At 41.4% G+C, this 21,654-nt stretch overlaps 2 protein-coding genes across 4 annotated transcripts in view; one reads left to right on the forward strand and one right to left on the reverse strand.

The window, feature by feature from the left end:
* Nucleotides 1-16,142, forward strand: part of UBXN4 (UBX domain protein 4) — a 31,187-nt gene extending 15,045 nt beyond the window's left edge. For 2 of the 3 annotated variants that reach the window (XM_038421261.2, XM_038421262.2), the window contains exons 5-13: nt 1,257-1,407; nt 1,884-1,992; nt 5,050-5,104; nt 5,318-5,482; nt 7,338-7,465; nt 9,675-9,777; nt 10,341-10,472; nt 11,618-11,826; nt 13,793-16,142. In XM_038421261.2, coding sequence (XP_038277189.1) covers nt 1,257-1,407; nt 1,884-1,992; nt 5,050-5,104; nt 5,318-5,482; nt 7,338-7,465; nt 9,675-9,777; nt 10,341-10,472; nt 11,618-11,826; nt 13,793-13,931 — 1,191 coding nt within the window. In that variant the 3' untranslated portion in view covers nt 13,932-16,142. The remainder of the gene's footprint in view (nt 1-1,256; nt 1,408-1,883; nt 1,993-5,049; nt 5,105-5,317; nt 5,483-7,337; nt 7,466-9,674; nt 9,778-10,340; nt 10,473-11,617; nt 11,827-13,792) is intronic. The other variant, XM_043505065.1, reaches the window with a different exon arrangement.
* LCT (lactase) overlaps nt 15,724-21,654 on the reverse strand; it is a 32,243-nt gene continuing 26,312 nt past the window's right edge. The window contains exons 15-17 of the mRNA XM_038421263.2: nt 18,989-19,212; nt 16,738-16,974; nt 15,724-15,935 (exon numbers count right to left, since the gene is read on the reverse strand). Of these exons, the coding sequence (XP_038277191.1) occupies nt 15,724-15,935; nt 16,738-16,974; nt 18,989-19,212 (673 nt within the window). The remainder of the gene's footprint in view (nt 15,936-16,737; nt 16,975-18,988; nt 19,213-21,654) is intronic.

Here is a 21,654-nt window from a genome sequence, read left to right on the forward strand (position 1 = left end):
CAGAGGAAGCAAGCACTACTGGATCTGTATGCTCTCACTGGCAGCAAAGTTACTTCCCTGTCTAATTATGCAAAGCTGAACTAATTTTGAAAACTGTTTGTCCATGTTAAGTAAACCAATTGTCACAGAAGGTTAAGAGCACCTACACTATACTGACACAAAAAGAATAGGTGTACTAAGCAATTCTTAATCATTGCTCCTTTCAGAGCTATTCTTCGAGCAGGGCTTGGACATGATTTAATAATGTGACGATAACATGGTCTGTAATGTTGACTCAAACAAAACAAAGCTATCTACATTTATATTTGCAGTGTTATAGCTGTGTTGGTCACAGGATATTAGAGAGACTAGCTGGGTGAGGCAATCTTTTATTGGACCAACTTCTGTTGTTGAAAGAGACACGCTTTATAGCTTATCACATAGCTCTTCTTCAGGTCTAGGACAGGTATTCAGAGTATCACAGCTAAATACAATGTCAAAGCTAAATACTGTTAAATCCAGAGGTAGCGAAAGGAGTAGCAAATGGGAGTTTTGCAAGGGAGTTATCCAGGTGAAGGAGGAGCAACTACATGACTTTGGTGTGGGTTTGTGGACTTTAACTTCTTATTGTGCATGCTTGCTTCCTTGGTGTGGTGCCTGCTTCCTTGAAGTTTATAGTGTGGACTGTTAGGGGGGGCTGTGTGCTGAGCCTAGCAGGCTGCTAGGTAAGGTTGAGAGCTTCCTAACAAGGCTCTAGCCTACCATCTTTTGATCCCTAATCCCTTTAGATCCCTGGACAAGGGGGGACGGGACTAATTCAGGGAAAATGGGGGTTTTAAAAGTCAGCTTGTAAGTGACCAGAGTTGCTGCTCCTGTTCACTAGCTCATGTGAGTTTTGCAAGGGATTTTAGAGAGGGAGTGTGAGAGCCAGATACACCTAATGAACATTTTCTAAACTTTGGCCAATAACATATATGGGAACTGTGAGATAAAATCATGTAGGGAAACTGAGAGATAAACCTGGTAGAAGCATAAATTTCTTAATATAGTGTTCACATGTTTTCAGTGCATACAGGATAAGAAAAAAGTTGCAATACAGTTGGAACACAATATATTTGATAACTTATTGAATATTTATTTTTGTATTTTGGACAGGGCTTACAAAGCTTGTCTTCACCCGCCAAAGAAAAAATGGTTCATAAGGCTTAAGCTTCAAGCCTGAGAGCACAATCGAAATTTTGTAGTCTTGTCTATCACTGCTTTTTTTTCTTTCTAAGATGCATGCAGTAAAAAATGAAGCACTAGAGAATGGGAGTGAGTTGTCTGCTCCGAGTCCCTCCTTCCAGGCTAAGACCACTTCCGAAAATGCTCAGTCCAGAATGGTTGAGCTTTGTGAAACACAACTTGAGACAATAACCACTTCTGACGGTAATTAACAACAACTCTACATATACTAGTTTGCTCTTCAAATCCTAACAGTATGATTGTCATCTTCTTAAAATTAACATGAATGGTGGTAAAACATTTGTGTCCTTGTTGGGATGACAGTATTTTCTCAGAGCACATCTTGCAGAAAGTCCACTGAAAAAGCCACAAATCCTGTCATCTCACATTGTTGTAGTGAGTAGAAAATTAAGCTTTCTTGTAAGACAGTAATTAATAAATTATTTAACTACAGTGTTCTTAAAATTAAACTCGGTTCTTCAGTTCTAAATATCTGTTCCTCCTTAGGTTATTGACCTTATTAGCAAAGCACTATTTTTAGAGGAATTAATTCTTTGTGAACAGTAATTCTACATCACAGCCCAGTATGTTTTTTAAGAGGGCAATCGTTAGCAAAAATAGTAACAAATGACAAATATGCCTTTTTTCCTTCTCTGTTCGACTTCCTAAATCACTTGAAGATAGAGCAAATTCAGTCCAGGCAAATCAATTTCAGGAATCAAATAATTCTTCAGATGAGAGAGTGACTGAGCCACAGCCTGTGAATGACCTTACAACCAAAATGGAAAGGTTTGTCTTTGGTTTTTTTGTAGACTTTCTATCTATTCTAAAGTACTGTGATTAATTATTACATTTCCTTAGGTGAAAACAGTGGTAAGAACCAAAGCTGCATGATTAACATATTTCTTGTTGTAAATGAAGTTTTAATGTTCTTTAGAAAATAGCTAAAACTAGTGACTATTTTAATCTTAAGCATCAAATTTCTCAGACGCTAGAGCTAATGGATTTCACCTTGTAACAATCTGAGTGCCAGGTGCTGATCTACCAGTCGGAGCCAAATCTGTAACATTCTAATTCTCTTAATTTGAAGAGGCCCTTTGTTCCTTCATTAACTGACTTTTTGTTGCTTGACATGGTAACTAGATGAACATGGAAAGCCTCCTTTCTCTCATTTTGACTGTGATAAGTTTGGCATGTTAAGCATGCTTTTTGGTAGATCTGGACTCAGTTATTCAACCTTTTTGCTGTTGAATTGAACTCTCAAAACAGTCAGGGCATGTTTTTTATCAAATGGAAGCAGATCTTATTTTCCTTCAAGATATCCTATAAGCAAAGCAAGTTAGATCTTAATAATAGGGATTAATGGAGAGGCTGGGAGTGGGTTGCTGAATAGACATGTTCATATTTTTCTACAGATTTGAGTGAGACTATTTGGAACTGCAAAGCAGAACTTGATACTGTTGACTATCCAAGAAAGATTTTGATATTAAACTTTGGATAGAGGTGGGTAGGGTCCTCTAAATAGCTCAATGGAGTGAGTACTGCTAGTGAGCAAAGATTGTTTAGTGAATGTCCTAAAAATACCTAAAACAGATCTAGCTCCTTAGTAACTCCTGGCTGAGAAGTGTTTAAGTGAAGTAAAAGGTTTTCCTAAAGCAATTAAAGATGTCTGTGCTTTCAATAAATTAGACCTATGGTTATATGGCTAACATAAAGGTAAAAAGATTCCTTTTACTCTGCAATATGGCTTAAATGGAAGAGCGAGGAGCCGGGAAACCCACAGAGTTAAGGTTGCCTGGGGATAGCCCGGACCGTTCCAGAATGTCGAGTTCACAAAACTCAAACCTCTGAAAACCAGGAAATACAGAGTTAAGTTAAATAACTGGACAACCGTAACTCTGCCACCCCGGAGCTGGCAATAGCCATTGGGAATTATTTGCATGCACTCCAGCTGCATTCATTGTGTTAGCCATAGCTGTATTGAATGATAGAGGAGCAGCTGGAGCAGCTTGGAAGAGCTATGATAGCGATATGTGGAGATCTGGATCTGAGTCCCGTTCCCCCATGTGTATTATCAAAGGAAGGAGGGGTGTGTGTGTGTGTGTGTGTGTGTGTGTGTGTATGTATATATATATATGTATATATATACACACACACCTTGACTTTCCAGTCTGCAGCATTTCAATACAGATTTGAGTTGCTTGTGTCTGTAGCAGGGCACTGGGGTCTTCCTGATATGTGCATTGTCTCTAGTGAGGTGAGATATGAGAGTAGTCTGTGAATTTAGTGATGAGTAGTGGGAGGTGGTATCTTGTGTGTAAGTGTGAATGGCCTATAAAAGGGTATGAAGTGGTTGTTAATTTTTGCAAGTGTGTTATCCTGTTGAATGAGTAGGCTTAGTGTTTGAGTGACAGAGTAGGATCTGTCCATTACCGTGAAAAAGCAGAGTGGGGGAGTGTGTAGTGTTTTATAGGTATATTGGGACATCACTCAAAGAACTGAGTTAAGGTTGTATGGGCATTTACCTTAATTCTGTATTGCCTGATTTTCAGAAGTTTAAATTTTGTGAACTTAACATTTTAGAGGGACACAAGCTATCGCCAGGGAACTGTAACTCTGTGTTAACAAAGTTTTTTTTTTGCCATTTAATTTCCTAGTGTTTTAAACAGAATAAGTGTGTGTTGATAGGAGTTAGTGTTCGTTTAGACAGCTGTACTCCTCACCTAGGCTTGCAGGTGATATGCTACTGAGCTAGGTAATAATCAAGACCTAACTTTTATATAGTGCTTAGATCTCAAAGAACCTTACATTATTATCCCTATTTGACAGATGGGAAACTGAGGCGCACAGAGGTTGAACTGAGGCGCACAGAGGTTGCCCCAAGTCACCCAGTGGGCCAGTGGCAGAGCTAAGAATAGTCCCAGTTCAGTTGCCTTTCCACTGGAATGGGCATGATGGTTGTGCTTTGTTTGATTTGTTTGCAATGTGTAACTGGAGCAATGTGCCCTGGTTTGGATTTGAATTCTCAGTGCATGGGTTAGTGCTCAAATTAGATGATCATGACTCATTCTTGGAGCTGCCCAGGTCCTATGATTTAGAGGTAATTCTCCAGATACTTAGCCATGTGCAGAGTGAGAGGCTATACAACTACTTTAGTCTTTGCTCTCAAAACATCATCTTCCTGCTCAATAAATACACCAGCCTGAAGAATTTATCACTTACGTATCTGATAAATCTCCAGCCATTTCCTGGTTCAGTTCCAGAAGGACTAAAGCTATTTCCATTGTTGAGAGGGCGAATTCAAATGAATGAAGAAACAATGTGGTCCTGGGGAACCTGCTCAGTTGCAAAGGAAGGCACGGGGAGGCAAGACCTTCTGGAGCTTCTAAACTCTACTTATGGATAAATGTGTGGGAAGGGACGTGCAGTGCTCCTGATCTTCCCATTGGTACTGAATTTGAAATCTTGGTTATGGCATTTTTCTTTTTTCATTTATAGAGTGTGTAAAAATATCACATTTTTATGGTTGAATTTTTCAGTCAGTTAATGATAAATGATAGAAGGTATATATTAAAACAGCTAACATCAAATTATTGGAGTCTAGAAACTGGTTGGTGAATCAGCACCCAATTTTACACATAAGGCAAACTCTATTGGTTTATATAGAGTAGCTCCATGAAATAGGATTACTCTCATAAATTCATAGTCATCTTCATGTTTTTCCTCTTATTAATAGTTTTTGACAGAATTGAATTTTGTCTTATCCTTTTAAAAGCCAAAATGAAAATGTTAACATTTCAAACCACAGTTGTAAGTTCTCTTTTAATCTTGGTGGTTTTTATTTAGAATAACAAAAAAACTTGAAGAAAAACGAGAAGAGAAGAGGAAAGAGGAGGAACAGGTAAAATGTAACAATTTATTACTATCAGTGGTATTCTTATTTGGTTTTGCTTTCAGTCTCTGAGATCTTTCTTTAAATAACACTCATATAAAAACTAGATTTAAAATCTAATATAATCTTCAGTGCAGGTTCCAGTTCAGTTAAATCAAGTTTTGCTCTTGTTCAAAAGAAATATTTTGTTTGAATTCTGTAATGTGTGTCATCTTCCTTCAGAAGGAAATTAAGAAAGAGATTGATCGAAGAAAAACGGGGAAAGAAATATTGGACTACAGAAGACGACACGAAGAAGAATTGACGAAGCGAATGTTAGAAGAAAGGAGCAGAGAAAAGGCAGAAGAAAAAGCAGCTAGGGAGCGTATAAAACAGCAGATTGCAATGGTAAAGTTTTTATTTTTTAAATACAGATAAATTGATCAGATTACTTGGGATTTAGTAACTCATTGCAAGGCCGCTCCCTCCCACCTTCTCAGTCTACTGGAAGACTAAAATAACAGATTGTACACCTATTGTAAAAGTGTTTGAATGTCATTGGTCCCCCCCCCTTTTTTTTTTGCTATTGGAAGCTGTGCTTTCAGTTAATGGTTACTGCTGTCAGAGCTTCTGTAGGCTGTAGATTTTTACAAGAATCCAATTTTTCAGTTTGCAATCAAGAATTTGTTTTTCTTTATATAAAAATCCATTGAAAATGGATTGTGCACACAAACAAAAGCAAAGGGTTCCTTTTTCTCACATACCAAGCAGCAATTAGCTCAGCATATGGCACAGACCAACAAGTTCAATGGGGCACGGAAAGATGTGCTATTTTTTGAATTGGTTGCTAGTACTTTGTGCATTTAGTTCCCTAATAATAATTGTATAAGTCTAGTGATGTGTCTCTTCTCATTCTGTCTCTGAGTGAATGTAACGATACCAGAGCTGCTCTGAATATCATGTGAGCAATATGGAGAATATCATGAGAGGCATTGTTGGGCACAAGAGTGGCTACATACTGTTAAATGTGGTTTAGAAATGCAGACAGAGATGGTGTGAAATCACCTTGAACACCACATCTTTGCAGTTGCCTTCAAAAGTAAAAACATTTCTTGTTGAATAGTCACATCTCAACCAATAGAAATGCCTCCTTCTAGATTAGTGTTTTTCAAATCGTGGGTTGCGACTCACTACTGGGTCGCCTTGCTCTGGTCAGGGACATTAAAAGTCCTGTTGGTGGTGCTGCCAAGCTAAGGCAGGCTAGTGCCTACCTGTTCTGACACCGCACTGTGCCCTGGAAGCGGCCAGCAGCAGGACTAGCTCCTAGGTGGGGGGACCATTGGACTCTGTCCCCGCCCTAGGCAACGGCTCCACACTCCCATTGGCCGGTTCCCAGGACTGGGGAGGAGGGAGGGGCGATGCTTGCGGGCAAGAGTTGCATGGAATCGCTTGAGCGCCTCCACTTAAGAGCCAGACCTGCTGCTGGCCACTTCCAGGGCACAGCGCGGTCCACAGTGCCAGGACAGGCAGGACGCCTGCCTCTGCACCCTGGCTGCATCGCTGACTGGGAGCTGCTGGAGGTAAGTCTGCGCCCCATCCCCGCACCCCTGCCCTGAGCCCCCCTCCAAATCTGCAACCCATTCCTGCACCCAAACCCCTCTGCCCCAGCCCCACCCCAGACCTCTGACTCCTTGCCCCAGCCCTGAACCTCCCCCAAACCTGGAACCCCTTCCTGTACCCCAAATCCCTCGTCCCTGGCTCCACCCCAGAGCCTGCACCCCCCAGCCTTGAGCCCCTCCCACACTCCAAACCCCTCATCCCCAGCTCTGTTGCATCATGGGTGTCCACAATTTTCTTCAACTGGGTTCCCAGAAAAAATGTTTGAAAAGTTTTACACTGTTCTAGATGATTCTCAGAACTTCATCATTATAACTTCGGAAGAGTCCTGTGATTAGAAATTAGAGCTTGCATTAATGTTATACCAGAATTTGTTTTAGAAAAATTTGAACAAGCTTGAATTCCAGTATTCAATAAAATGAATAACTTATCAAATAACAAGATACAGGCTGAACAGTTAGGCGAGGGGAGGTATTTCTCTCCTGCAGTGTCTGCAACATGACTGGCTTGGCCTCTTTTTCTCCCTTCCTCAGCTCTTGTCAAGAACAAATTTTTAATTGCAGATTGTGTCAGTTACTCTGTCTGAACAGGTATTAACACACATTTTACAGCACAAGTTGACAGATTTGTGTTTGTCGCATTAAAGGATCGTGCTGAAAGAGCAGCTCGTTTTGCAAAGACAAAGGAAGAAGTAGAAGCTGCAAAAGCTGCAGCTCAACAAGCTAAGCAGGCTGAAGTGGAAGCTAGAAGAGAAGCCTCTCAGAAGGAAAGAAGGTGAACAGTGAGCCAATATGCAAATGAGTATTTTTGGGGAGGGAGGTGAGCAAACTACTAGCCTTAGCTCTAAAGTAGACACTTTTTTACCGGAGCCTAATCTACTAGATGACACTATGCTGGAATGATTAAACATTGTTGATGTAAGGTAAGCTGGTTGATTCTTTCAAGAAATATGTGTATTTTCTAGTTATCTGCTTGAAGCACATTATTCATGGAGGCTCTCAGACTGATAAATAATATGATCAAGAATAAACAGAAATCTTATTCAGAATTAACAACTTTTTTCCCCTGTGCATTAAGTTAGAGAAGCTTATTGTCCGTTTTTCATTTTTTTCAACTTGATGTACGTACAGACATGTGGCTTTCTTTTATTATCAGGAACAAGTTTGTTTTCTTATCACCTATTTTCACTTACGCATTATTTCTATGGACATCTAGTTTGTGCTGGTTAGGGCCCTAGGCTCTATGATAGGCACTAAGATCGGAGATTCAGGTTAAAAAGAGTGGATTTTATCATGCAGCTTGACTGTGCTTATCTATCAATCTTTCTCATCAGTATGTAAAAGTGCAGAGGACTTGCTAGAATTTTGTGAAATGTCTGTTATATTTACTTATGTGAATTAGAAGCCCAGCAGTATCTTTTGCATCTACACTAGTATTTTTCTCTTTTGTAGTGCTGGATTAGCTCGAAGGGATAGAAGCTCTACCTTGACAACAGCCATTTCAGCAATATTGGACTGTCTTCTAGCTCTGAAGCAGTCTGGACTTTCGATCAGCTCTATAATAGGGCCATCTCGTACATCAACCTGCTATCATTTGTCCCCTCCAGTTTACAGTAGTAATGTTCCTTAAGGAGGAACCTTGTTCCTTTTTTCCACCACTTCCAGAGTCCACTCCCTCAGTATTATACTTGAGAATATTAAATTATTAGCAGTGTTGATGGATCTCCCCTTAGCAACCTTTTCTGTTATCACTTATCTATGCAGACTACCTTTTTTAGTGGTCATTTCATCTGCTCATGGAGTATGGCAGATTCAGGCCCACGGGCAGGTCCCCCCACATAGTGTTTCATAAGGACAGGGTCATTCTCAGACCTCATCTCAAGTTCTTGTCCACAGTTGTTCCAATTTTCCAGTTGTCTTCCATAAGCCCACTCAACCTTGAGGGAAGCTTGTTGTCCTTTTATGTTGATAGGATAAAATCATTGAGAGGTACATTTAATCTATTGCTTTGTAGAGGTCAGGCAATATTTTCATATTATCTAAATGGGTATCTAACGGTATAAAGATATGTTATGAGTTGGCCAGGTTAGCTACATCTAGCTACATTACAGCTCAGGCAGCTTCTGTTACTGTTTGAAGAGTGTCCTTAGTTTTCAAATCTAGGGCAGCTATGTGGAGCTCAGTTCACACATTTACAAGACCCTATTCTTTGGTAGAGGCTTCCAGATTGGATGCCTGCTTTGGTAGGGTTGTCGTCTTAGTCATGCTTTAAGAAGGACTTCTACTGTTCACCTCCAAGCAAACAGACAACTGCTTGTTAGTCAACAATCCACATAGACACTCACTCAAAGAATGGTTACCTACCCTGCAGGTTCTTCGAGATGTGTTGTCCACATGGATTTCATGACCCCTCCCCTTTCCCGGCTACGATAGAATTCTGCTCCCCTGGGATTCTTTATTGGCAAAGGATGGTGAGGGATGGTTGGGCCTATCCTGCTCTTCATGTCCTTGGGTCTGAAGCACAAAGACATCTAGGGTGCTGGCGCTACCTCAGCAAACGCTGCTGTCCAAAAGAATCTGATCTCTGGCACATGTACCAACAATAGAATGCATGTGGGCAACACAGCACTCTAAGTACCCTTCTCTTTGAGTAGATTGTTCACACAGATCTAACCTCCATCCCTATTTTGGAATCAAATGACTTAAGTAGAAGAAAGTGAGGTGGGGGGAGAGTTTGGAACTCTTGGCTCTTTGTACAACCTTGCGCCTAAAGCTCATTTCTGAGGAGTGTAGGTGTGAAACGTTGGCTACGATTTTTCAGAGCATTCCAGCCTTCAGTCCTGTGCTCCCCAAATTTGTGGCTCCATACTGACTGACTTCAATAACTTAGGGAAGTGTAACCATTCTTTTCTATATTTGAATACTAAAGGACACTTGACTGAAATTCTTGTGTGCACTGACTAAAAGTGAAATGTCTCCCACAGTGCTATAGCGAGAATTCAGTTCCGCCTCCCAGATGGATCTTCCTTCACTAATCAGTTTCCTTCTGAAGCCCCCTTGGAAGAAGCTAGGCAGTTTGCTGCACAGGTAAATTCAATTTCTTCTTTATTTTTAAGTTACAGAAGGTAATCCCAGAACACTTAAATTTATCCATAACAACTGACACACTCACCACTGTTTTTAGAAATTGAATTTTTTTTTATGTTGGGCTCAAAGTTGTGTACTGTATTCCCTCTTACTGCTGAGATGGACTTTAAAGGCTGCCAGATGTTGAATGTAAACAGGTTCACAGCTGGCACGTAATTGTCTGCTTGTCTGACCACCAGTCTAGGGACTCTGTTTTCCCTTCCTGTTGTATACAGTGAGGGCTCTGATTGCAACCTTTTCAGCACCACCTACTGTCTATTTAATAGAGCAGCATTAATTCTTTTTTGGGAGAATACCCATTCTACCCAATGAAGAATGTGAGTGACGAGAGAGGAAATCAAATATGTAAAACTCATGCACTTTTCCTATGTGAAGGTTTCCCATATATTGAAGTAGAACCGTGGGGTTGTTACAGGAAAGCATATTGGAAGAGGCAAATCTCTTCATACTTTGAATGTAAGTTATAACCCATATAAAAATGTTAACTTGTTGCATTCTTACAGACCGTTGGCAACGCTTACGGTAATTTTTCATTGGCTACAATGTTTCCCAGAAGGGAGTTTACCAAAGAAGATTATGGAAAGAAATTATTGGAACTAGAGCTTGCACCAAGTGCTTCAATAGTATTGTTGCCGGCAAGTATTCAGAAATAAGTACAATATTGTATCTCTCATTATAGGTACAGTTTAGACTTAAATGTCTATTTTACCTTACACATTCTAGGCAATTAGTGTAATTCTTTAATACATTTTTGTCAAGATTTTTTTGTCTGTTTGGAAAGATGACTCTCCTCATGGTGTGCTGTTGATTAGTGGCATCAGTTACAACTCCATAGTTAAGATTGTATAGAGATTCAAATCCCTCAGGATTTAGGAAACTTGAAAGTAGTATGTTTAGCAGTTCAGAAGCTTGTAAAACAGACTCATTTAGAATTTAAACTTGCACCCTTGCCTTTTCTTTCTCTTCCCCTATCACACTTAGCCATCTTGTAATGCAATTAAGTTAATGTTCATGGAGCCCTAGACACAGGCTAGCATTTAAAAATAAATCCGCATTATTCTTAAACCCCATGGATGAGCAATGAAAATGCCTCTCTCAAAATCACCACCATACAGCACTGGTAGTGAAATGCCAAAGCATGAGCATGTTGCTGCCTGTACTGGCTCTAGTGACCAGACTGCCTTCTTGCTTCCCTGCTGTGGTCCCATAGTCACTCAGCCAACCCTTTATGGTAGCTCTCCTCAGTCACTGGGAGCCCTTATCTGGGAGACCTGGTGCAGAATGTTTTGAAAAATATTCACCAATAGTTTATTCAACTCTAAGTTATTAAGCTGACAGCTGCCAATTTATATGGTCAGTGCCCAGAACTCACTTCCAGCACACATTATCACAGGTTTCAGGGTAGCAGCCGTGTTAGTCTGTATTCGCAAAAAGAAAAGGAGTACCGGTGGCACCTTAGAGACTAACAAATTTATTAGAGCATAAGCTTTCGTGAGCTACAGCTCACTTCATCAATGCATCGAATGCATCCGATGAAGTGAGCTGTAGCTCACGAAAGCTTATGCTCTAACAAATTTGTTAGTCTCTAAGGTGCCACCGGTACTCCTTTTCTTTTAGCACACATTATGTCATTGTGGTGGAATTGGAGATGTGGGACAAACTGAAATATTTGAACATCTACATATATGCATTGAGTTACTTTTCAACCAGTGGTATGTCAAATATCCTGTCTAAACCTGTTGTTCTTTAAAATGTCTTAACTTCCTTTGTTCTTGAATAGGCGGGAAGACCTGCTACTTCAGTAGTACAGGCATCAGGTGGAGATCTTTGGAAATTCTTGGGCATAATACTGTATCCACTCATAGCTGGCTGGAGGTTTATTAGCAACTTCTTATTTACCAGCTCTCCCCCCTTGCAACCTACAGTAAGAGCAGGACATCAACAAGAACATTCAAATCCTTCACCATCTACCACTATGGAGCCAAGCAGGTAAGCAGATCTGACTCGTGTCCCATTTCTAATTAAAAAAAAATAAGATTATGCAGTTTTAGCCCTAAACATCCTTGCTGCTGGCCCACAGTGAGGAAGGAAGGATGGTCTAGTCTAGTGCATCGGATACTGGACTGGAACTTGGAGACATGGGTTCAGTTGTTGGCTTAGCCACCCATTTCCTATGTGATCTTGGGGCAAGTCTCTTTTAATCTATCTTGAGTCCAGTGGCACCTTAAAGACTAACATTTAATTGGGCATAAGCTTTCGGCAGGCAGTATTAGAAGCAACAGGGGAATTCATGACTCAAACCCAGCCATCTATCTTGAATATACCTTGGAACTTGTGCCCTGTTGAGCTAGTTACTCTTGCATTAAGGATGTTTGAGAGTTATTGCATAATCAGTAGCTTTAAAGCAAAGATTCTCAGGCCAAATTATTTGCTGGCCTCAGAGTGCAGCCACCAACTCTTGCTGGTAGCTACTCACGCTTTTTCCTAAAATACTTAATTACCTTTAGGAAAAACAAATAAATATGCACAAATACACATCCAAAACATTGTAATTTGTTTATTGCTAGCTAGTAAGTCTGCAATGAAAAGTGATATTAACAAACCTGTAAGTATTGCTTTTACAGTAGACTCACTCAGCCCTGGATCGGGGAGGGCCAGGGGACAGAACCCAAAACCAGGCAGCTGGGGCTGGAGCCTGTCTTCCATGCCAACCCTGGGAAGGTGGGGAACTCACCAGCTGCCTGCTCCTCCAGCATTGTGCCCCAGGTGTCTCCAGAGGGGGAGCAGGGCCCAACTGGAAGCCCCAGCAACCAACACCAAGGCATGACAACTGCTTTCCTCCACCCCCATCACAGCCCAGTAGGCTGTGGCCACAAGTGGCTGCATTTGAGAAATGCTGCTTTAAAGAATAAAATGGCTGGAAGTGGTGCAGTGCCAGACTATCAGAGAACTGTCTCCTAGTTTGTTCTCTCTCCTCCATTTTTCCATACTGCCCTCAACTCTTCTCAAACTGTGGTTGTACAGGGAAGTTACCTTATGTGAAAGTTGAAGAAATTCTCATTTGCTTCACCTGCTCCTTACCCCCAGCAGCTGCAAAGGCTTTCTATCACTATCAGATCAACTACTTAAGGCTGGTTTGTTGGTCACTTCCATAGCAGACATTTATTACAGATGGAGGATCTGCCTGGCTCCTAAAGTCAAATATTTTCAGCTAAATTGAGCTCTGTGGTCTGTAGGAAAGCAATAGATTGCAACTCTGTTCCAGTCAGAGCAAACTTCAAAATGAGGCATAGAAAAACAAAAAAGGAGGACTTGTGGCACCTTAGAGACTAACAAATTTATTTGAGCATAAGCTTTCGTGAGCTACAGCTCACTTCATCAGATGCATTTGGTGGAAAAAACAGAGGAGAGATTTATATATACACACACACACACACACACACACACACACACACACACACAGAGAACATGAAACAATGGGTGTTGCCATAAACACTGTAAGGAGAATGATCACTTAAGATGACCTATTACCAGCAGGTGGGTGGGGGGGGGAAGTGAAGAAGAAAACCTTTTATGGTGATAATCAAGGTGGGCCATTTCCAGCAGTTGACAACAATGTCTGAGGAACAGTTGGGGGCGGGGAGAGGAAATTACACAAAGTAAAACTATTTCCCCATGTTATGACCCATCTACTCCCAGTCTCTATTCAAGCCTAAATTAATTGTATCCAGTTTGCAAATTAATTCCAATTCAGCAGTCTCTTGTTGGAGTCTGTTTTTGAAGTTTTTTTTGGTTGAAGAATAGCCACTCTTAGGTCTGTAATTGAGTGAGCAAAGAGATTGAAGTGTTCTCTGACTGGTTTTTGAATGTTATAATTCTTGATGTCTGATTTGTGTCCATTTATAAAGGCAATTGCTGTTATGGAAACTTCTCAAATTGAATTTTCTTTGTCTAGGCAAGTAGTCAGGAAACGAGTACTGGAAAAGCGTGGGGAGGACTTTAAAAAAGAAGGAAAAATTTACAGATTGAGGACTCAAGATGATGGAGAAGATGAAAACAATACTTGGAATGGAAATTCCACCCAACAAATGTAATTTTGAGTAACTGGGCAATAATCATTGCTTTTCTTATTTGATTTAATGAAACTAAAAGTTCTGATGGATAGTGGAGCTTATGGGTTACACTTCCTGAGCTATAATACTTCAGTTTAATTTTTCATGGGATATGAAATAAAGTGCTATGCTATTTAATATGGTAAAAGTTTAAAGCATTTGAAACTTCTATCAGCATTTACTAGCCCTACTGCCATCTTGGAAGGCATTTTTTAATCTAGGACTATTCTGTTACAGCAATCTAAGACCCAGCATTAATATGAAGTTCTTGGTAGGCTAATGAGTGAGTAAGTTGAGCGTGTCAGAAGCATTAGGTAGCAGATCAGATATTTGTTTAATTTTCTCTTGCTTCTGCAACTGCCAGCAAAACCGTGTAGTTTTTAATCCCCAAGCACTCAATAAACTGTTTTTCAAAAAACAATTTTGTATAAAATTTCTCTGGGGGATAGTGTTTTATAGAGTATTCCTTTTATGTACACTTAACACAAAGAAAACTACACTTACTTCATACAATCCAATGGATTATGTCCCTTATTTCCTAATGATGTTTTGCTGTGGAGCTGCTTAACCATCTACAATTTCAAGACTTTAGCAGCTGCAAGTAACTCCAGGATATTGCTAAGTTAGATCTAGTCTCCCACCTACCTGTACAGCCCAGGTAAAGTGGAACATCTAAGGGACTGTTACGTTATTACTGCTTAGTACCATGGAGAGATCCTTTGCCCAGAGCATTTACAATAGCTCCCATACAGTAGCTTTCCTTCAAACTAACGGAGAACAAAGTGGAGTTCTTAACAGCTTCCTGCAAGAGAAGCTGTGTCTACACCCAAGAACTACTAAAGGTCAGGGTTGCACTGGTTTAATTAAAGGTGTGATAAGTGTATCCCCAAGTTTCATCAGTTTATCATCATGCCTTTAGTTTAACTAGAGCAACTTCTATGTACAAACTCTTAATATTTAACTTACCTCTTTTGTACTTAATGCAAATGAACTTGTTTACCTTCTGTTTTACTTTGGACAGAGATGAAAAAACACTGTTGCCCAAGAACTATTAGTAGCCAGGCTGAAAGATTATTAGACAGCTTAATTTTTCAAATAAAAGCAAAGGGACTCCAGCTTTAAATGAAAGAATGTTTAATAAGGAGGAAACCAACTTTGAATGGATAGGGTGAGTGATGGAAGCAAACAAAATACATACAAAACTTGAAATTTGGTTGTGGTAAAAGTAAGTATAGCAAACACATTTTTTTTAGATCTGTGTAAGTGCTTAGTACAAAAACTCAGCAAAGCTTCAATTCATTTTATCTAAAATTTTAACTTTTTCAATTGTCACATGGATGTTCAAACCAAAGTCTGTTCCTACTTCTACACTGTGTTAACTTCAACAGCGTTTAGAACCTTGGCATGTAAAAGACCAGCATTAGAGGTTTTAAAATATTAACGGGAAAAATAAGCACAGTAAGATGTAAACTACATCATCAGTCTAATCAACTTTTTGAAAAGCTTTGTTTGAATGCATTCCAATTTTGTAATAGTTTGAGCTTGCCAAAGCTTAGCTTTTTTTATGTACACCCATTTTTAAAATCAAAACTAACCAACCAACTAGCACTTACAACTATTTAAGTTAAGAAGTTCTTTCATCTGTTGTCCCTAGCTTACATTAAGAGTAGCTAACAACTACAGGTGGTATTGTGTATCTGGCCCTCAAGACTTTAAAGAAGGGAACATCTTGCATTGCATGCACACACTTCAAAAATGTACGTTTTACTTAACTCTATCCTGATGGTTTACTCACTCTTTTAGATAACTTTCCATATTTGTATGAAAAAAGAGCAAGTCCTAACACACCAATCAGAGCAAAAGCAAATAGCACATACAGTCCTACTTCTGCATTCAGTGAAGTTAAATCTAATCCCAGAAATTGTACTTTCCCACTGGAGGCATTGTGCACAGGCTCCATTGTGCTGGCAGTTGGTGTAGTAGTACCTGGGAAGACAAAAATTGAATGGCATCAATACCTCTTATGAACTACTTCATGTACACAACTATTTGATTTCTCCTCACTTATTGAGGGCTCTTTGGGGGCAGCTAATCAGTATACTGTCTTACAACAGGTGGGGGAAGATAGATTAGTAATTGGTCATTTTAATTTGGACATTTAAGACAATTCAAAAAGGAGATCTACCCCTCACACACACATTAATCTGGCACCAAACTCAAACCACTTTTGAATATTTTTTCTGGTATTTTCAAAAGTTATTTTGTTGCAGTCTCACCTTCATTCTCTGCCATGCTTAGGTAGAGATCATTTTCTATGGGATAGGAAAGCGTTTCATTTAAAGAGAGTCACATTCTCCAAAGAATGCTAGATCCCTATGTTTTGAAAAGCTTCACGTATGCCAAGGGCACCATAAAGTATTATTTACTGTATAAATTAGCTCAACTGGTTCTAGGTGTTTTGGACCCAACTCCTCTGTGGACTGAAATTCCTAGTTTTGACAATATTCTCAATCCACAGCAAAAATGTTTTTCTTCATTCATAAAAATGTAAAGTAATATCTGAAGGTATATACAGCAGCCCCATGTAGTTAAACATAAACATCAGTTCCCAGCGTATTCACCAATAATAGCTCAGTTAGCAACTACTGTAACTGAATCCCTAATATGGATTATGCTGGGGCTGTAGGGAATTCTACAAAGTAATGTACTTTATTACATAAATGTAGAAATCATTAGGGTACTCTTAGCCATTAATATTAATCCCTATGTTCTGTTTCTAGTTAGTTACCTTCAGGCTGTGGCTGGAAACACAAATGTGGTCCATTTGCTGGGTCTGGGAAGCCATTACATTGTATGATTGATGAATAATATTTTGAAGATTCTCTGGGAATCCTGGGCAGATTGGGATCAGTGTAGTTGATGTAATGCAAACCAAATTTTTCAGCAAAGCCTGTTGCCCATTCTAAGTTGTCCATCAGAGACCATGCAGTGTAGCCTCGGAGATCAACACCATCAAGTAGAACAGCTGTTGAGATGCACCAAATGGGAAAGCATGATCATGTAGGTATTTAACTTATTTTAGAGCTTTTTATCCAATATGTTTATCTTGGCATCTGTCAATATGGAAGGCAATTCAATATGCTACCAAAGTGACATGCATAGCACAGTTGCCAACTTTCACATGGTAAATAAGTACCCCAACTTTTACAATAAACCAAAAATCAAGCTAATCCCATTTCAAATCAAGGCCAAAATAAGCCAATCCCTAAGAACCCCACCACTCTGTGACTAGATCGCCTCTGTGTGCTATCTAGGACTGTGGTTGGCCCGCTGTGCACCCCTGACACTCTCCCCATTTTGCCCTGGCTTGCCAAAAAAAGCTACAAGCCAAAAAGCAACTCACAAGCCAAGTAAGCAAAAATCAAGCCCAATATCTATGGGTTTTTTTCCCCTCTAGGTTTGGTCACCATAGTGCTGGAGGAATTAGTTACCTTATATCCCCAGATTTCATACCTCATCCCATCCTTAATTTTAGTTCAGAACTAGCAGTTAAAGGGAAATCCTTATTTCATTCATTTTATCTGTGATGTGTAATTTAGGAATTGAACCAGTACTCTTTGATGGCTGGTATCTTGTGCTCCAGAATCTAAGGTGTCATTTAAAAAAAAGTGAAGCTCTTTCAGACTGTGAAGAAAGCCTTCACGTTGTAAACAGTGTATAAACTGCTGCTGTGACATCCCCCAATAAAGAGGGGATATGATCGTATTTTGAACAGCTGTATAATCTTTCAGCAGAACTCTCATCTGGGCATGTCAAATAGTGCCAGCTCTCTCACTATTTTCACAAGTGATGAGCTCTTGCCCCCCTTGCAAAATTAACCCCCTTTCTGGTGGAAGCCAACAGAGTTCCTCCTCCCCGCTCGCTGTTCTCACAGGAAGGGAAGAGGGAACAAAGAGCCCAGCATGGTTTTGCTTCTTTCTGTGAGCAATTGGACAGGATAGTGCCTCTATCCCTCTCCCGCCTTCCTGCTACAACTTCCCAATCCTGAGAGATAGGAATGAAGAACCCCCAGAAGAAGAAAACTGGGGACAGAATTAATTGCTGGGCAGGGGACAGGTAGATGTTGGGCAAGATGATTTTGGCCCCTGCTCCAGGATTTTTCACCCCAATAGATTTAGTTATCACACACATACTGGGGAGGTGCAGAGGGAGTTTAACAAATCAAAACAGATGAAAAAACAATTTGGTCTTTTAAAATCTCAGGATTTATGATCTCTTGAGGTTAGCAATGCTGCAGTGGGTACCGCTTGGAAGAATACCACTCCACCACCATCCCAGTTGCCCATAACTATAATAACATTAAACAACAGCAGGTAGTACTGACTATAGGCTAGTATGTGTTTACACAGATGAGGTGTTAAATAGCAACATGACAACTGATCTTAATTCTCTTCAAGCCATCCTTTGGGCAGACAATTAAACCACAAGCTACTGTGAACAACAGTTCTGAATGGCAAAGCAAACTGGCACAATAGCTGGGAGTTTGAACAAGGGCCTAGCTCACTGAGGAGCACTGGAGGCTAAGTACACTGCAGTAGTAATGCACGTACATGGTGTAGTTGGTGGTGCCAGTCTCATACACAGCAATGCTTAGTGCTCCATCAGGGAAATCTGAAGAAAAGAGAAACTGTCTCTCTGCAGTTGTGATTAGTTACATCATAGACAAACAAAGTATGATGCAACATATAGGGGCAAAGAACAAAAGTCCAGAATTAGGTGGCAAGTGCTTGAAGTTATTGGTCTTAATTCTGTACTGAGTCAATTGCTTGTGGAGGGCTAGAGCCCCTAGTATTTGGCCTCTGCAATCAATGGGCACAGGAGATTGGGACTGCTGAGAGACAAGACCCAAGAACCTTGATGATGCCAATGTTACTTGAACAAAGAACGAGCACTACGTTACAGGTTTCCTGTTAAAATATGAAAGCATAGTTCTGATCAGAAGTACTGCTCTCGTCAGGTTGGGATGAAGGAACCTGTACCTTTTAACGCTTCATTAATGTAGCTCTTGTAGTAGTGTATTCGCCAAGTGTCATTGAGGCCTAGGTTTCCACGTTCAGAAATCCCATTCTCAGTAACGTAAATTGGAGGGTTATCATACTCTTCCTTTATCCACCTCAGGATCTTTCTGAAGCCAAAGGGGGTCACCTTTAACCAGAAGGAACCAGAGCCCAGCCAGCTCCAGTCTGTTACTGAAGCTACCCCTCTGTGGAGGAGAATCAGAATGCAACAACAATAAAACACCTTATTCTGCCAACTCCAACAGCTTAGGTCAAGGATCAAATTGTACATTATTATTTATTTGTATTACAGCAGTGCCTAGAGGTTCTAGTCAGGGCTTTGTGTTAGGTCCTGTACAAGCCCTGAAGAGCTTACTGTCTCAGATTCAACAGTATATGCTCTATAGAAGTGCTTGGGATAACTTTATGAACAAGAAATATTAATAGATCACATGAATGGCTGCCAGACAAATTCTATCCTTCAACTTCTGGGTCTTCGGGACTGAAACAACAGAAGCAGCAATAGGACTGAAGCTAGCAGTCATGACCAAGACCTGTCCCCGGGAGAGGAGAATGTTCAGGGAAGCAGGGAAATCAGGCAGCACACTAAGAGAGAAGAGACCTAGGTAGCATTGGCAAGACAGCAGAAATGAAGGGAAGCAGGGAACTGGGTAGCATTTGAAGGTTGAGAGAACCACCAGGTGGAAGGAAAGGAAAGGAGCCTGAGAGGAGAGAGAGAGAGAGAGAGAAACAGAGCAACTGATTTTTGTTTTAATTTGGGGGGGGTGGGAGGGGGCATGACACACAATATGGGGGTGAAATAAAAACCTAAAAAAGAGAATTGGCTTGCAAAAGGTGGGACAAAGAACAAAATTAAAGACAGTACCACAATAACTTTCCTCTAGCATTACTTTTCCCCAGGTAAGCAGTTGCTGGGGTGGCCTTGAGAATGAGGGGTGATCTGATTGGGTGGGGGGAGATGAACCTCACTAGTCTATGAAGATGTGGTCCACCTTGAAAGAGCCTGAGAGCCACTGGCTTAAGCTATGTCAAGTGCTAACCCTAACCCTAAAATAATCCAGTCTAGTTTTAGTGTTCTCTTGGAGGTTCTAAACATGTACAGCTAAATACTTTAGAACCTCCAAGAGAGTGTGCGTTCAATCCTGCATTCCTTGTATGTCAATGGCAATTTTGGGGACATAAACAATGCAGGACTGAATCCATAGTGTATATAGTTTTTGGTTAAAATTACAGAAGGGTTCAAGCTTCAGAGATATGGGCAGGCTTCAGAAAGCTACTGAGTTCAGGGGAATTTCTATGTACAGCCGATTAAAACCCATAAAAGCAAAAAATAGACATAAAACACAGAGAGTACCAAATTTGACAGGGTTTTTCTGCAGTCTTTTAAATCATTTGTGGAGGATGCTTATGAGCTCTAAAGATCCTCCCATCTATGTGATGTGCTCCCATCGTCATGCTTGCTTGTTGAGAGCTCTTTCCAAGTCCAGTTTGATGTAGTTTAAGGCAGTGATTAACTTTTCACAGATAGCAGGAGTGATGCTGGTAATTTATTTTCCTCTCCATATACGTAGATAATTCCCATAACTCTAACGGGAATTGGGGTGACTAGATGTTCTGACAAAAATCAGGACTGTCCCGATATTTAGCTGTTTATCCCATGTCCCTACAGATGTCCAGATATTTGGCACGGGGTTGGACTGGTCACCTAGCGGGCAAGCTCCCTTCCTGGCTCCATGCAGTTCCCGGGAAGTGGCTGGCAGGACCCTGCAGGCCCTAGGTGGAGGGTTGATCAGGAAAGTCTTCGCGTGCTGCGTCCACCACGAGCACCGGCTTCGCAGCTCCCATTGGCCAGAACCGTGGCCAATGGGAGCTGCGGGGGCAGGGCCTGCAGGCACAAGCCATGTGTAGAGCCCCCTGGTTGCTCCTTCCCCTAGGAGCCAGAGGCACCTGTCTGCCGCTTCCCATGAGCCGCACCAGATAAGCACCGCCCGGACCCCCCCCCCGCATCTCCTCCCCTGCCCCAGCTCTCTAGAGGTGGGCGGGGGGAGGCTCAGCCAGGGGCAATGGGCATGGCCAGATGCACATTGGTCTGCCTGGCCCTGTGCTGTCAGTGTGCCCCACAACTGCCAACCACCCCACACACCCTAGTTCTCCAAACACACACAGATCTCCCCCTCCCCAGTGTCCTTCTCCACAGCCCCACCACCACAACTACACAGTGCCCCACACAGCCCAGTGCCCCGACACACAGATCTCCCCCACTACCCAGCACTCCAAAACACACAAACCTCCCCAAGTGCCCTCTGCCCCCTCACAGCCCAGCACCCCCCTCAGACCTCCCTGACATCACTCGCCTATGCCCTGTCCCATCCCATGGCTGCACTCACCGGCCCTGCTGGGAGGTGAGGTGACTGTCAGTTGGGCTGATCTAGCAGCGCGGCCGGGGCTGGGACTGGGATCATGCACCCCTGCACTGCGGCTTCAGCTGGGGTCTGGAGCTGGGGCCATGAGCCCCTGCCCTATGGTTTGTGTTGAGGGCTGCAGCCCCCTTCGCAGCTTCCTAGGGCTCTATGCCTCCCTCCCCCATGGCTCCGGTCAGGGCTGTGCGCCTGTGGCTGCCCCACCCT

The sequence above is a fragment of the Dermochelys coriacea genome, chromosome 11, assembly GCF_009764565.3.
Source record: "Dermochelys coriacea isolate rDerCor1 chromosome 11, rDerCor1.pri.v4, whole genome shotgun sequence".
Taxonomy (NCBI): Eukaryota; Metazoa; Chordata; order Testudines; family Dermochelyidae; genus Dermochelys; species Dermochelys coriacea.